This window comes from Denticeps clupeoides, chromosome 19, assembly GCF_900700375.1.
Source record: "Denticeps clupeoides chromosome 19, fDenClu1.1, whole genome shotgun sequence".
Taxonomy (NCBI): Eukaryota; Metazoa; Chordata; class Actinopteri; order Clupeiformes; family Denticipitidae; genus Denticeps; species Denticeps clupeoides.
In genome coordinates, this window is record NC_041725.1 from 3,178,305 (window position 1) to 3,193,542 (window position 15,238).

Sequence of the window (15,238 nt, forward strand, 5' to 3'; positions counted from 1 at the left end):
ATTCCGTGGTGAGGTGCTCCCTCTGGCGGCGGGGTGAGGAACCGCAACTCCGGCCGCAACACCGGCATGTCGTGAGCGACCTCGTTCCTCTCTGGGCCGGTCTGGTCTGTGGTGGAGGAGCGACGCGGCAGCGGCTCAGATCTCATACGACTTTCTGGCCCCCCGATGCGGCGGACGATGCGACTCTTCGTCTGCTTGGCGCTGCTGTCGCTTCCCGCTGCAGCAGAGACGGCGAGGCGAGTTCAGCTACAGCCAGACATGTGAGTAAAATGAGATGTAAAGCCTCCGAATTATTTTTCGTGAGTTTAACATGTTTCTAGGGACTTGTTGAACGTTTCAGGTACAATTCATGATTATATTACTTTCGTACTTTATATTTCGTACTTTATATTGTCATTCCATCCATTTACATAGTACACAGTGGGACGAAAACAGCAGCACAGTAAGGGGAAGTGGGGATAACAATCATACTGTGCATTTAAAAATTAATCTTTACAATATTTCACTTCAAGAATACAGTTTCCCATGTATAAGTCCCATCTGTCAATCTGCAATTACACTACTGCTCAAAGGTAGAGGATCATTTAAATACATTAGAAAATATTACTAAATTAATTTATTTTACATATTACTTTAATTAAATAATCATTGTATGTGTGAATTTGCTGAGGTAATTCCAATAATCAATTTACTTTTAAGATCTTTTGACTGACTTTTCATTTGTGATATTTTGAACACTTTATCATTGTTTATGAAAATGGATCTTTCTGAATCTTTTCAGCCATTTCAACTTGCTGTAGTAATTTTCAACATTAATAATAATCTGGATAGCAATTTGGTCAAGTGGATTTTTTCTCAATGTTCTATCATAGACATTTCAAAACTTTTGAACAATAGTGTAATAGTTATTAATACAGAGAGATGCTATTTCCTGGTGTTTTTATTAGCTCTCATTTTTACGGTATTAAAGTGACAAAGAGCTAATATTTTTTAATATATAGGTGTACTGACAAGCTGCATGTGTAGAATCTGAGTACATGTTAGGGGCTTGAGGATCTGTCAGGTCACATTTCCATTTCTAAAGGCTTCTCCAATGATCTCAGCATGATCCCAGTTGAGGCCAGATGGTGCAGGAGGTCTGGAACACCTCAGTGAGCAGTGACTGGTTCAGCCTCAGGGACACATGTTGGTGCAGCGTTGCGTCCATGTCGCAGTAATGTTTTTTTTTAATCCACACAGAAGCAAATTAACAATAGAAAAATTGGTAACGCTGGATGAGCACAAATCCTCGAATACCGAACCGCCAAGGTGCCGCTGAGGTGCCTCTGAGCAAAGCACCGTCCCCACACACTGCTCCCCCCATTGTGTCACCATGTGCTGTGCTGCATTGTTTCACAATGACAATCACTTCACTTTTACTTCGACCATGTAATTAAATGTAAAAGTCAACTGTTCGTTTCTACCACATTTTCACCCAAAAAAGTGGATGAAAGTATAAGTGTACTGTTATGTATAACAGTACACATAATCCTCTTCTCTCTAAACTAGAGAAAAGCATGAATAAATATAAACTCAAAGTGTTAAGCACTATTTCTTTATGTTTGGCCTCACAGCATTCTAGGCCTAGAGGTCTTGACAGGGTCCATTTAGACACTCTGGATCACACTGACAGATCCCTCCCAACAGACCCTGTGTAAAAGCACTCCCTCCGTGTTATCCGTGTTTCTCTGCAGGCCTAACGTGTGTGCAGATCAGGAGCTGGCGATGCTGGGCATGAAGCAGCCATGTGTGCAGGCCTTCACTCGCATGGTGAAGGTGTGGAAGCAGGACTGCTCAGGATCACGCTGGTGTGAGGGGTACGAGAGGAGGTGAGAAACAGGCACAAGCACACACACAGACACATGTATGCGGCTTTTTGCGGCTTTACTTATTGCCAGCATTCACAAGGTGCTTGATATGAACAGGAATGTTGTGAAATAGTGTAGGTTTTGATGTGCCAAATGTAGGCAAAAACGGAATCTTACATTCAGACAAGTGTATACAGTGGGATAAAAAAGTATTTGGGAGCCACTGTTGTCCCAAAGATGTGGGAGGTCTGTAATTTTCATCATAGGTACACTTCAACTATGAGAGACAGAATGTGAAAAATCCAAGAAATCACATTGTATCTGTTTGTATAATGGTGCAGAAAATATGTATTTAGCACCTACAAACAAGTAAGAATTTGGTCCTTCACAGACCTTTTACTTCTTCTATTCTTCGCTCGTTACCTGTATTAATGGCGCCTGTTTGAGCTGGTTAACTGTATAAAAGACGCCTGTCCACACCTTCAAAAAATCAGACTCCAACCTCCACCATAGCCAAGACCAGAGAGCTGTCTAAGGACACCAGGGACAAGACTGTAGACCTACACAAGACTGGCTCGTCCCAGTCTACAACAGGCAAGCAGCTTGGTGAGAAGAGATCAACTGTTGGAGAAATTATTATCTCCCTCGACCTGGGGCTCCATGCAAGATCCCACTTTGTGGGGTACAAATTATCCTGAACAGTGAGGAAAAAGCCCAGAACTACTAACTGGTCAATGACCTGAAGAGATAATAACAAGTTAATAGTAACAAAGGTTCCTATTAGTAGCATACTACGTCGTCATGGATTAAAATTCCGCAGCACTGGATAGGTCCCCCTGCTTAAGACAGCACATATCCAGGCCTGTCTAAATTTTGAGGATTGGGAGAATGTTATGTGGTCAGATGAGACCAAAATAGAACTCATGCTTGGAGGTGGAAGAATGCTGAGTTGCATCCCAAGAACACCAAACCTACTGTGAAGCATGAGGCTGGAAACGTTATGCTTTGGGGCAGCTTTTCTGCAAAGGGGACAGGACGACTGATCAGGAAAAGATCCATGTATCATGAGATTTTGGGCAAAAACCTCCTTCCAGAAGTAAACATCAAAATGATCCTAAACACAGCGCCAGGGCAACGAAGGAGTGGCTACGTCAACAGCATTACAAGGTTCTGGAGTGGCCTAACCAGCGGGAGACCCAAAACATCACAGCTCTTGAGAAGATCTGCATGGAAGAACGGGCCACAATACCAGATACAGTTACATTACAAAGTATTGAGGTGAACTTTTTTTATTGACCAAATACATATTTTCTGCACTGTTATACAAATAAATTCTTTAAAAATCACAGTTGAAGTGTACCTACGATGAAGATTACAGATCTCGCTCATCTTTTTAAGTGGAACATCATGCACGGTCGGTGGCTGCCAATTTTTTGCCCCAGTGTATATTGAAAAGGGTAAATGAGGAAAAACTGAGGTTAATTCTGTTATATTTTACATCTAGAGCATTTACCAGATGCCCTTAACCAGAGCGACTTACAATCAGTAGTTATCTACAATCACTGTATAAGCTTGTGGTGCTTATACAGTGTCTACATCACAGAATGTCCTGCACAGACCTCTCTGTCTTCACACCACCTTCCTCCATACAGAACAGGCTATTTCACAGCCTACAGGCAGGTGTACAGCATGGACGTCCACACCGTCTACCGCTGCTGCCCAGGCTGGTCCCAGCGGGATGGAGAGACAGGCTGTTTGCACAGTAAGTTTGTGTTTCGTTCACATCATGAAAGTGAGCGCTCTGATTTGCTGCTGTGAACCATTTTGTGCAGATCTTGTGCACCACAAGGCGGTTTGGACTGTTCAAAAGCGCTTGATGGCTCTACTAAGGCTCTACGATTTTCATCCACTTCTTCTCAGCTGTAGATCTGTGGTTCACCAGAACCTGTGAGCCTTATCTGTATTATACTTTAGATTAAAATAAAAGCATTTATGGTGTTAAGATTTTGTTAAATTCATTTTATTGGTGACAGTTCAGAGGTCACATCTCTATCACAGTTATTTTTCAAAATGAAAGCAAAAGGATTTATACAGGATATCCAAACCTATAAACATTATTCACTCGGGATTCTGGAGCAATAAAAAATGTGAAGAGTAAGGGACGTGAATGCAGCGACGCACCCATCATTCAGATCATGCCTGTGCCTCCACATGATTGTACAGTATAGGTATGTTGCTTCAGTTGATCAAATCAGGGTTTAGCAACATTATGCTGCAATAAAATTGAATCTTTAGACTACCTGAAGAGACTGAACACATTTGCATCAATGGATCTTTTCTTACCTGAGTGTATGGGATGACACTGCCGGGACTGAAGTGCAGATCTTAACTCCATTGAGAATCGTTAAGAATATGCAGTGGTGTTTAAAGACACAAATGACAATGTGTTTGTGTTGTGTGCGTGTTTGTGTGTGTCAACAGGAGTGTGTTCTGCTGATACCTGCTTTAACAGCGGCCGCTGTGCTGAAAGCGGGGAGCAGTTGTGTGAGTGTCCTGCTGGGTTTCAGGGACCACGCTGTCAGTACGGTGAGTCGCACACTGTGGAAAGGTTAAGCACATTAAGCTGGGTGTCGTGGAGAACTGGTTAATGTCATTTACATTTACAGTATTTATCAGACGCCCTTATCCAGAGCGACTTACAATCAGTAGTTACAGGGACAGTCCCCCCCGGAGCAATTTAGGGTTAAGGGTCTTGCTCAGGGACACAATAGTAGTAAGTGGGATTCGAACCTGGGTCTTCTGGTTCATAGGCTACTAGGCTATTACCACCCGGCCTGCCCCCGGCCTGTGGCAGTGGCACTGACCCGAACACCCTTTTCATAGCAGTGTCTACTCAGAATCTCACATGATTCAGGAGGGGACAGGAGTGGGCTCACTAGTTAATAGTTAGAAACACTGGTAACCATCAAGCCGTATTTTCTTGTTTTTAACCTATTTATTTATGTAGTTCACCTTTGACCTTACACTGGCGAACAGGCCCAACAGCTCTAAGTATTTGCGGGGTAGTCATTCACGTTTCCTTCAACTTGTCCCCCTTTTTTCCTCCCTCTGTGCACGTCTCTGCGCCCCTCACTTCCTTTTCTCACACCCCTGCACCCTCCAACTGTCTGCGGCTGGTGTGGGATTTCACACAGGCGTTGCAGCGTTTGTTGGCTAGTTGGTTTTTGATGTTTTCTTGTTAGCCACAGGAGCTTCACACTATGGGGTGAGCGTTTCTGTACATAGGTCAAAGGTCAAATTGAGGGAGTGACAAACTGCAGGGTTCACAAACAGGCTGTTAAACAACACAGAGTCTGTATAGTTATTGCTTTACTGCCTTTGTTATACTAAAACTATGTTTAGAATTTGCCATTTTGGTGTGTGCATATATTTGTATTTGTGTGTGTGTCTGTGTGTGAATGACACCTCATTGCTCTTGACTACAGCGCAAAAATGCTGAGACACACAGAGACAGACAGACACACACACACACCTTCTAAGTTTGGGGCAATGGTGGCCTGGCAGTTAAGGAAGCGGCCCCGTAATCAGAAGGTTGCTGGTTTGAATCCCAAGCCTCTGAGGAGCCACTGAGGTCCCCGCACACTGCTCCCCAGGCACCTGTCATGTCTGCCCACTGCTCACCAAAGGGGATGGTTAAAAGCAGAGGACACATTTCGTTGTGTTAACGTGTGCTGTGTTTCACATTCAATTCACTTCTGCATTCTGCATTTTTGTTGATAGTAGAATCATCCCTGTTCCCTGATGCAGCACGGCATCACTGCTTGTACCGAAAACGTTACAGTCATCATAAAAATGTCCACACGCGGTCTGTGTGTGCTTGTTAAGTCTAACATAAGCTGGATTTGGAACTCAGCCTGCCTCTAAGCACAATGAAACACAAGGAAAGGAACTGCTTTTCATCCATTTTCTTTTAATTGTTCTAATCTTACAGATGATCTTTTAAAATTCAGGCTTTTTCCATTTTCATTCCAATACATACTCCTTGCAATCTTACACACACACACACACACACACTCACATTTTACACACAGCTGTAATGGGGTGTTGATTGTTCAGAGAGGGTCACAGTTGACCTTCATATTGGTCCTGTTGGTTATATGGTATCTCAGTATATGATCTGCCTGTGTCCATGCTCTTCTATTGTAGTTGAATAGTTTAAATAAATTAATAATGACACTAGAACGATACACAATCTTTAAAATTGTTTGTGCATATGGCATATTGATGATTGCAGGTTTAGAAGTCCAGAATGAGGAAGTAGTGTGTGTGAAGGCTGTCAGTCATCAACCTCTTTCCATCTCCATGTTTGTTATCGTTCTTTTTCACATTTCCCCCCATTCTTCCCATTTTTGGGTTTTCACTGCAATCTGTGTTTGATCCTTGAGAAATCTCATGTCATGTGTATACTTTCCACAATCCACAAACCCGTGTATATGAGTGTGTGTTGAAGTTGTGCAGCCACTTGAGAGGGAAAGAAAGAGTTTGACGAATGAGAAAGTATTGTAAGCATAAGTAAAGGAAAAGACAAAGATCTACTGAGCTGAACATTCTTGTGCATTAATTTCCAGACACAATTGACTGTGTGAACTTGTGAGCGCTGTTTGCTCAGCAGCTCCCTCTACAGTTACTGAGTATAATTTACTTTAGACACATTGTTGGAAATAGCATATTGGCCGGAAGATATGTTTTTTTTTCTGAAAACGATCTAACATTTGGGGTTGATAAAAACAAAATACAATACTGGTTGATGACACCAAATATAATTGTTTTCTAAATGAGTTTTGATAAAGGGTTTTGTTCATGGCCGATATAAATGAAGAGCTACAATATCAGATGTGCCATTAAAAATAAAGTAAAACATCCAGACCTTGATTTGAATGACCAAAATTCATAAAGAAAGATAGTCTTGCAACAGCAGAATCAGGACCAAATGTGAGACATGTCTCACCATGAAATATTATATTCTTATTGTCTCCGGTTTCTCAAAAAGAATTCAAAGTTTGTTTTTTTTAAATCATTTTTCATTCATGGCTTTCAGCACAGTGAACCGTTGTCTGTGTAAAACATTAGTGCAGAAGAAAGAGATGGACTGACTGGGGGAGAGAGGGAAGGAAAGAAACATGCCGCTCAGTTTACAGTTTTTTTCTCCTAGATATGCGTAGATATCTTTAAGGCGTGTGTTGTTGTTTTTTTTGTGTGTAGAACTGGGTCTTCAAGGGAAGTCGGTATGGAATATAAAGAAGATTCATACATGCCTGTGTGTGTGTCAGCCAGCAGTAGCTGTTCCTCTCCTGTAGCTGCAGTTTGGCTGCGGTGTAGTCAGGGTGTTTTATTCATTGGGAGCTGCTGAGCTCTTTCCCAGCTGTGGTAGACACTGGGCCATACTGGGTTCCAAACCTGCACAGAAACCCAGCACCTTCAGACATGTTCCGTTGTTAGACTTACTCAATAAGTAGACTTACTCAATCACTTTGCACATCACTTTGCACAAAACCACTTTGCACAAAATGACTCTGCGCTTTTTACCTTACTTTTTTTTTTTTAATGGCTCTTTTTCTCTTTTCTTTAAACATTGAAAAATAACTGTAACTCATCTGCACACCTTCACCCTACCAGTTACACATATTTTATGTTAAAGAAGTAAAAGTGTAATATTTGGTTATGTTTGCAATATTTGCATATTGGTTCATTGTTTACTTGCAACATTTGCAATACTGTGGTCTGTAGCAGTCGCAAAAAACATTTCACTGCACATCATACCGTGTATGACTGTGTATGTGACAAATAAAATTTGAATTTGATTTGATTTGAATTTGATTCAATATGCCCAGTGTAGTGAATTCAACTCAGCTTCCAAGAATCCAGCTTGTGTACAGGAGTGTTAAGGTGGCGTTCAACCTCCTTTCATGCATTTGTGTGTTCTGAAATGTCTGATTTTACGTATAAATAATAAGAAATATACAAATATAATTTAAAAGAAAGAATCGTTTTTTTATGCTGCTTACATGCATTGGGATGCTGCTACCAGGGAAGCTATCAGAACAATTGCTAGTGCTGTTTTTGGATAAATCTACTGTACATACATTTGCCTGCTACCTGCTTGTATCATACTGAACGAACCACAGCAACAGTACCTCATGTAGAAGAAACTGATTTGCTGGGTGCTGGTAGATACTGTGGTAGAATTTGCTAGGCTGTACCATGTGACCGCAACAGAAGAGTTCAGGTTTGCTGAAAGCTACTGTAAATAAAGGCAGTCTGCTGAGTCCTGCTGCGGCATAAATCAGCATTTCAAATGGAAGCCATGCGAGGGTCAGCATGGAAGATTTATACTGCAGAAGTTATACCACAGCTATCATGCATACACACACTCGCTTTAAACTAGACATCCTTTTAGCAATGAGTATGCACCACAGATACAGACTAAAACCGACAACGTACACAGACACACTCGCATGCGGCTGATCTCACACTAGCAAATGAGATATGCCGCATCAAGTGAAGTCAAAGTGGAACTGACTGTGCTCAGACCTGGCAGGAATATTTCTGGGGAGGCAGCTTCCTTCCTTCCCTTCTCTATACACAAACAAGAAGCTCTGCAAAACAGCGGCTGTGTAGTTGTTTGACATGAGCAGGTCCAGAATGAGAACGTAGGGTGTGTGACAGGTGGCAGTCATTGGCACGGGATCCTATTACACAACAACATAATTGCGTACCAACAAGCTACACATAAGTTGTTCTTTATATTTTGGGGTGTGTTTGTCCTCACACTAGAAAATCAAGTGCATTTATTGACATGTATTACAATCAGTAGTTGCAGGGACAGTCCCCCTGGTTCATAGGCGACCCGCTAGGCTACTACCTCCCTAGTTATGAAAGGGGAGCTATCTGTGGTGCTGATTTCTTTAGCATTAATGTTGCCATCTACTTTGATGCCATTGCAGTCTTTTGATACTTTTGATGCCAAGTCAGTCTGCATGTCTGCTTACACAGTTGTCAATATTTGGGAAGGCGGTCCTTTAGTGTGACCCAGGACACATTCACACATTGCGGAAAAAAATGTGGCCATATGCTGCCCAGATCTCTATGGACTAAGCAAATCAGATGTCCCCCCCCACCATGGGGGCCTTAGAGCTGACCACTTGTGATGAAACCAGAAAAAGTGTCAGGTGTGAACAGTGACTCATTTTACACCTCTTTTCAGTCTACACCACACTGCCCTCCCAGAACCCCCCAGCCAGCTTCGTCTAATGAGCTGTGCAGTCAAAGCCTATTCATCATAGGCCATTGACACAGCTCCACACTCCTAAGGGTAGAGCTTTATTCAGAGGGACATTTCGCGGGCCCATGGAGAGAGACGTGCAGTAATCCCATTGCTTTTAACCCCCATGAGGAACGTGACCCCGAAAGACCCCACATTTCAGCTGCCATTGTGCTGTACCCTCACCACTATCCCCCATGTCTTTCTACAGCTGTTCACGCACCAACACACAGAAGCTCTTTTTCCAAGCATCTCAGCTGTTCTGTGGTTGCCCTTTGACCCCCAGCTCATTGAGTCATTGTGCCATGGAGAAAAGGATGCGGTGTGAGTCCTGCAGACACAGGAATAAATGAATGGAAGATCTGGGGGAAAGAGGTGTGCATGGGTCTGGAAGGCCTAGCTTGGACATTGTCAAGGTTGAGAGCTATGTGTGTCAGAATGTTGCAGCCTCTGTTATATTTTACTAAGATTCTAGAAAATGATGGACATCTTTGTGTCCATTCCAGTCAATACAGCGTTGTGATCTGCCTACTACTATTGAGTACTGCGCACTGTGCTTTATTCATAGCTTATTCACTTTCACAAGGACTTTCAGTGTGGAACAACATGGTGAAGGTCTTGAACTTGGTGTCATAGAAAGATGAAAAACATGTAGGATTTTGCTCTGGAGAAAAGCTTTATGAAATGTCAGTGTCCACTGGATCAAAGTTTAAAAATTCCAAAGTAACCCAGAACTGGTCCTGCCCAAGGGATAGTCGCAGAAGTAAAAAAGATCCTTCAAATTTAGAACTGAATTCACCAGTTGGCAATTAAATGCAAATTCACTCTGCTCCAGAGCTCTGAAGGGGCCATAATGATTTTGCCAGCCTCCCAGAGTTCCGCTTAGCTCCACTGAGGATGGCTAAGGAATAGAGGAGAGGGCTCCTCCCGATCCACATAAAGGATGTGACATACTTGCCAAAAGGAAAGTTTAGTATCATGGTTCCAAACAGGTGTGTGTGTCTGTGTGTGTGTGTGTGACTGAGAGAGAGATGTCCTAATGTACTTGTACTTGATATGTACTTGTACTTGAGATGTACTTTGTCCTAAGAACAAATACTGGTACAGAGAGAGAGTTTATAATACATTCATTTCATTATTATTCATTTTTTTTCAAAACATTTTGCGCTTTTAGCAGCTTTTAATTAGCAATAAATTATCCAGGTCTAATGTTTCAAGGTTAGAGGTCTCAGGATATTTGAAGGCCAAAGACTGCGTGTGGTCCCTTGACCTGGAAAAGAGATGAAGGCTGACATCTCTTGTGGGTGAAGGAGGGAATGTGGTGGCCTCAGGACAGCAGGTCTGACCTTATAATGAGTTCAGTAAGAGGACGGCTTTGAGTAAAGATGAAGTTATGAAAAGATTCTTGATGATTCCAAAGTAAGTTTTGTTTTTTCCCTTTTGTTGTAGATAAGTAGCTTTTGACAGATAAAGTGGCATATAGAGTGACAGTGTCATTTATTGAAGGATTTGCTGCCAGTTTCATATTTGTGGTCTTTTAAAATATCTGCATAACTTTAGAAACTAAGTGTGGGTGTGGCCTTAAAAGATGTAATGGCGACCCATCCTTGGTTTCTGAGGTTTTGTGGAAGAACAGTACAGCTTGGCAAACAATGACTTGGCGCAGTAGAAGGGATGTACACTTTTGTGCACATGGACGTGTCTCTTCCAAAAGAGAGATGAGTAATCATTAACCTGCTTATGACACAACATGCCTGCATCAGGCCCCAAAATTAAATGAAGGGGCCATGAATTTTTTTATTATACTTATTTTAACAGTTTAATGATGGGCAATCGTTTACTTAACTTTAGTTTACTTGTACCTTATGGTTCACCTAGAACTTTGTTAGCTACACACAGATCACATTACGCACAGAGCTGTAATACTCGGATCCTTCTTCGGATGCACGAGTCACGTGAGTCAGTATTTCCAAATCAACAGCTGTGAGTCAACTGAAGTGTTTGAATCGTCTTTTAAAAGAAAGTAAAAAGCCTTGTGATGAGAATGAGTCCTTTGCAAATTAAACCTGCTTGTTTGAGTGATTCAGATTCGACTGTGGAGGAAATTAAGTGCTGGATGCACTGACTCTTATTAGTAGTGCTAACCCGGATCTCTGAGCGATTCCAATTCGGTTATGTTTCCGGCCAGAGGAACCGCCAGATGCACTGACTTGGGTTAGGAGCGTTAACCCAGAACTCTGAGCACAAACTGTTACGCAACTTTAAAGGTAGTAATTGATTTTTTAATGATTATAAGATGTATTTATGTGATAGAGTTTACAATTTTGGTGTGCCCTGATGCAATTGACTCGAGTTGTGTTATGTTTTTCAGGCACGAAGTAGGCAGTAATGCACATTCTCAATTTTATGTGGCAGTTTGTTTCAAACTTTCGCCTGAAGTACTGGCAGTGAATCATGTTCCTGATTAGCAGGCCTTGATGGCTCTCAGCTGGTTCCTTTGGAGCTGGAGCCATCAGGACCTGTTAAAAGCAGTAGGCTGCCACCGGTCATGGCGGCTGCATTAATGTGAATAAGACAACTTGCAGTTTCGTTCCTGTTGACAAGACACACGCCTTAAGGTTTGTTTTTGTTCCTGATGGGGGTTATGATGAAGTCCCTGTGTCGGGGGGCTGTGTTGTTGGGAGAAGGCATCTTGGTGCCTGGTCAGTTTTACAGGGCAAAATCGAACCTGACGAAAAACAAGGCCCAGCACGCCTGAAGGGGGTTGAGTCGACAGGCCTCACAGATATATGCGAGGTTCTTGTGATCTGTGAGGACCATAAACGGGTGTGTGGCCACTTCCAGCCAGTGACACCACTCCTCCAGCTCCAGTTTGACAGCCAGCAGCTCTCTGCTGCCCCACGTCGTAATTTCGTTTGGCCAGGTCAAGGCACTGGGAGAAGAATGTGCTAGGATGTAGCTTCTTATCCCTCTGGGTGCACTGGGGCAGGACTACCCTCACTTCAAGGTCTGATCTACATCTACTTCTACTATGAAGGATGGCAGCGGATCAGGGTGAACAAGGAAGGGGGCTGAGGTGAACCTCTGTTTGAGGGCGGTGAACGCCTGTTGGGGCGACAGATTACCTTTGTTTTAATTATGTGGGTTTTACTAATTTGGGTCTTGTACTATATTGACTGGGTTTAATAGGATTGCATTACTAAAAATACAATTTTCATTGACTAAAATTCATAAAGTCATTTCAATGTCATCAGTTTTCATTGACTAAAAACTAGACTAAAATCAAACTGACAGCACTCTACTCTAAAATAGACACATGTGCACACACAAACTGAACACAAACAGAAACTTAGAAGACATCACAGAAAGAAAAAACACACTCATTCACTGATGAGAGAATGAATCCCTTGGTTTCCTTTTCTTCCACTGTGACCCCTCACTGCTGCTGTAAAGTCTCAGAATTCCTACATAATGATGATCCCAAACATACGGGACTTCCTGTGGAATGCTGCTGCTATTTGTTAGTGTTGTAGTCAAGACTGCCTAAACCGAGACCAAGACATTGCCAAGACTGGAGGGTACCAAGACCAAGACTTGCTGAGATTCAGGGGTAACAAGACCAAGACCTGACTGAGACCAAGACACACTATGGCAAGACAAGACCAAAAACAGAAACATCACTTTTCTGAGATCAACTGTTGAGAAAAAAAGTATTACTGTCAAGCCTCATTACTCGTTAAAATTTAAATTCATGTTATCCTTTCAATTGTATTACCCATATGTCTCTCATTTCAAATCTGTCATAGTTACGAGACCTGTTGAAAAATTATATTCTCAGCAATCCTGTTCTATAACCATATTCATATTGTATATTGTCTCCATGTCTCTCCAGGGACAGAGGCCTCGGGTAAGCTATGAATATGACTATATAATGGCTATATCCGTTGCTTTTGAATTGAAGACAATGGACATTTTGCTGTCAAATGTTCACTGAAACTCTTAAATCCATTTTCTTCAAGCAAATTCATGAAATTAACATTAATAAGGCAGTGCTGGTTCACAAAGAGTAATGTATGGAGCCCCTCAAGTACAATAAAATAATTTACTTTTATAACAATTTAGCGATCTAGTAAAAAACAAAATTTCTCCCTGCCCGAACCGACGACTGTACTTGGCATGCATACACAACATTCTTTACAGTTTTTCCTCATCATTGATAAGAAACGCAGATCTAGTAAACTATCTTGTAATTAGTTATCTTTCTCTCCATGGTGCTTTCTCTCCATGGGCAGTGGGCAGTGGTGGCCTAGCGGTTAAGGAAGCGGCCCCGTAATCAGAAGGTTGCCGGTTCGAATCCCAATCCGCCAAGGTGCCGCTGAGGTGCCACTGAGCAAAGCACCGCCTGTCATGGCTGCCCACTGTTCACTCAGGGTGATGGGTTAAATGCAGAGGACAAATTTCACAGTGTGCATCGTGTGCTGTGCTGCTGTGTATCACATGTGACAATCACTTCAGTTTACTTTAGATACCTGGTGAATGCAGATGTTGTCCCAGCTGCCGTCAAGGTGGTTCTACAAACTGGGCAGACATCTCCGGACATTTCTTTGTGATGTGATGTGTATGATGTGTGTGGATTGTGTCTGTTGAGAAAATGTACACATTGTTTCGGTTTTAAAATAGAGGCATCTGACTGGGTGCATTTGAAATTAGTTGAGTAATAAATACTGATACTGTTCTGTGAAAATGCACTTTTTTCCCATCTAGACCGCTATGTCCGAGACCAAGGGAAAGGAAGGGAAGGTGACAGTGACACATCAAGTCACGTTTAGTAGGCTTGTCATCCATATGCTGCATGTGTTCAGGACCACAGTGCAGTTTGAAGACAGTACAGTAAGGTTTAGATCGAGGACAGGAAAGTACATAATAACAAAGTAGACTTTTACATTAACAAATACAATAGAAACAACCTGTAAACAATGCAGTTAGGATTTAATTTTGTCCATGAGCAACAATGTACATTACAATGTACATTAATGGATAGTATAGTTGTACCCATAAAGCCACACAATCCTTAAATTGTGAAATCAAAATGATACAGTAAATTGAAAGAGCCACGTGATTCCTGCATCAGGAAAACGTTCTTGACTCTGGTTTTTCTAATGACATTAACCTACTAAAGTATCTGTAAATGACTTAAATTCCATGGTGGTGATTTTTAGATGTGCCTCTAAATTGGCCGCCTCCCACAGGAATAAACTGTAATTCACTAGTGAGGGAAGTACGCTGTGTACTGTATGTATGGTGTGTATATACACACACTCACATGCCCACACTCAGGTAATCTGTAAGGAGCCACAGACAGAATGTGGTGGGAGCCTGAGGCAACTCCACAGCAGAGGAAGCAGAACAGATGGAGGCAAAGAGCAAAAAGAGCTGGAAGTCGTTTCAGACACACACAAAACCCTAAACACATATAAATGGCGACACACACACACACACACACATGAAAGCTGCTAACCATGCCTGATTGGCTCTGGCTGTAGGTGGGTACCATGCTCAGCGCCCTTAATCACGTGCATCTGGACTTGGTATGCATGGAGTCGGGTCTGGGATGGACACTATCTACAAACTCCCCATTTCTAGCCCCCACTGGGCTGTTCATGTGGGAAAGCCATCAGAGAGGGGCCCGTCACACACAGCACACGGACATGATGACACTGTTTTACTGACTGAGACATGATTGTGAAAAGCTTGGGGATTTGGGATTTGCTGATGTTTTCTGCCATGCTTTAGTTTGTCCACGACATGTCTTACATTTACGAGCCAAGGGGTCGCTTGTCTATGAACCAGAAGGGCACAGGTTCAAACCTCACTTGATATCATTGTGTCCCTGAGCGCCTCCAGGGGGCTGTCCCGGTATCTATTGATTGTAAGTTATTCTGGATAAGGCCATCTGATAAATACCATAATTGTGTGTTGTTTATTGGCCCTTTTTCTATGTGTATCTCTGAATTACAGAATTTGTTTCAGTATTTTTGAGTGCATTTTTTGTAGGTGCGCGGCACTTAAA

The 15,238-nt window shown here is 42.3% G+C and overlaps 1 protein-coding gene across 1 annotated transcript in view; it reads left to right on the forward strand.

The window, feature by feature from the left end:
* Nucleotides 1-107: 107 nt before the first annotated feature.
* The window catches only part of egfem1 (EGF-like and EMI domain containing 1), a 46,683-nt gene continuing 31,552 nt past the window's right edge, over nucleotides 108-15,238 (forward strand). The window contains exons 1-4 of the mRNA XM_028962083.1: nucleotides 108-260; nucleotides 1,734-1,868; nucleotides 3,500-3,609; nucleotides 4,329-4,433. Of these exons, the coding sequence (XP_028817916.1) occupies nucleotides 166-260; nucleotides 1,734-1,868; nucleotides 3,500-3,609; nucleotides 4,329-4,433 (445 nt within the window). The 5' untranslated portion in view covers nucleotides 108-165. The remainder of the gene's footprint in view (nucleotides 261-1,733; nucleotides 1,869-3,499; nucleotides 3,610-4,328; nucleotides 4,434-15,238) is intronic.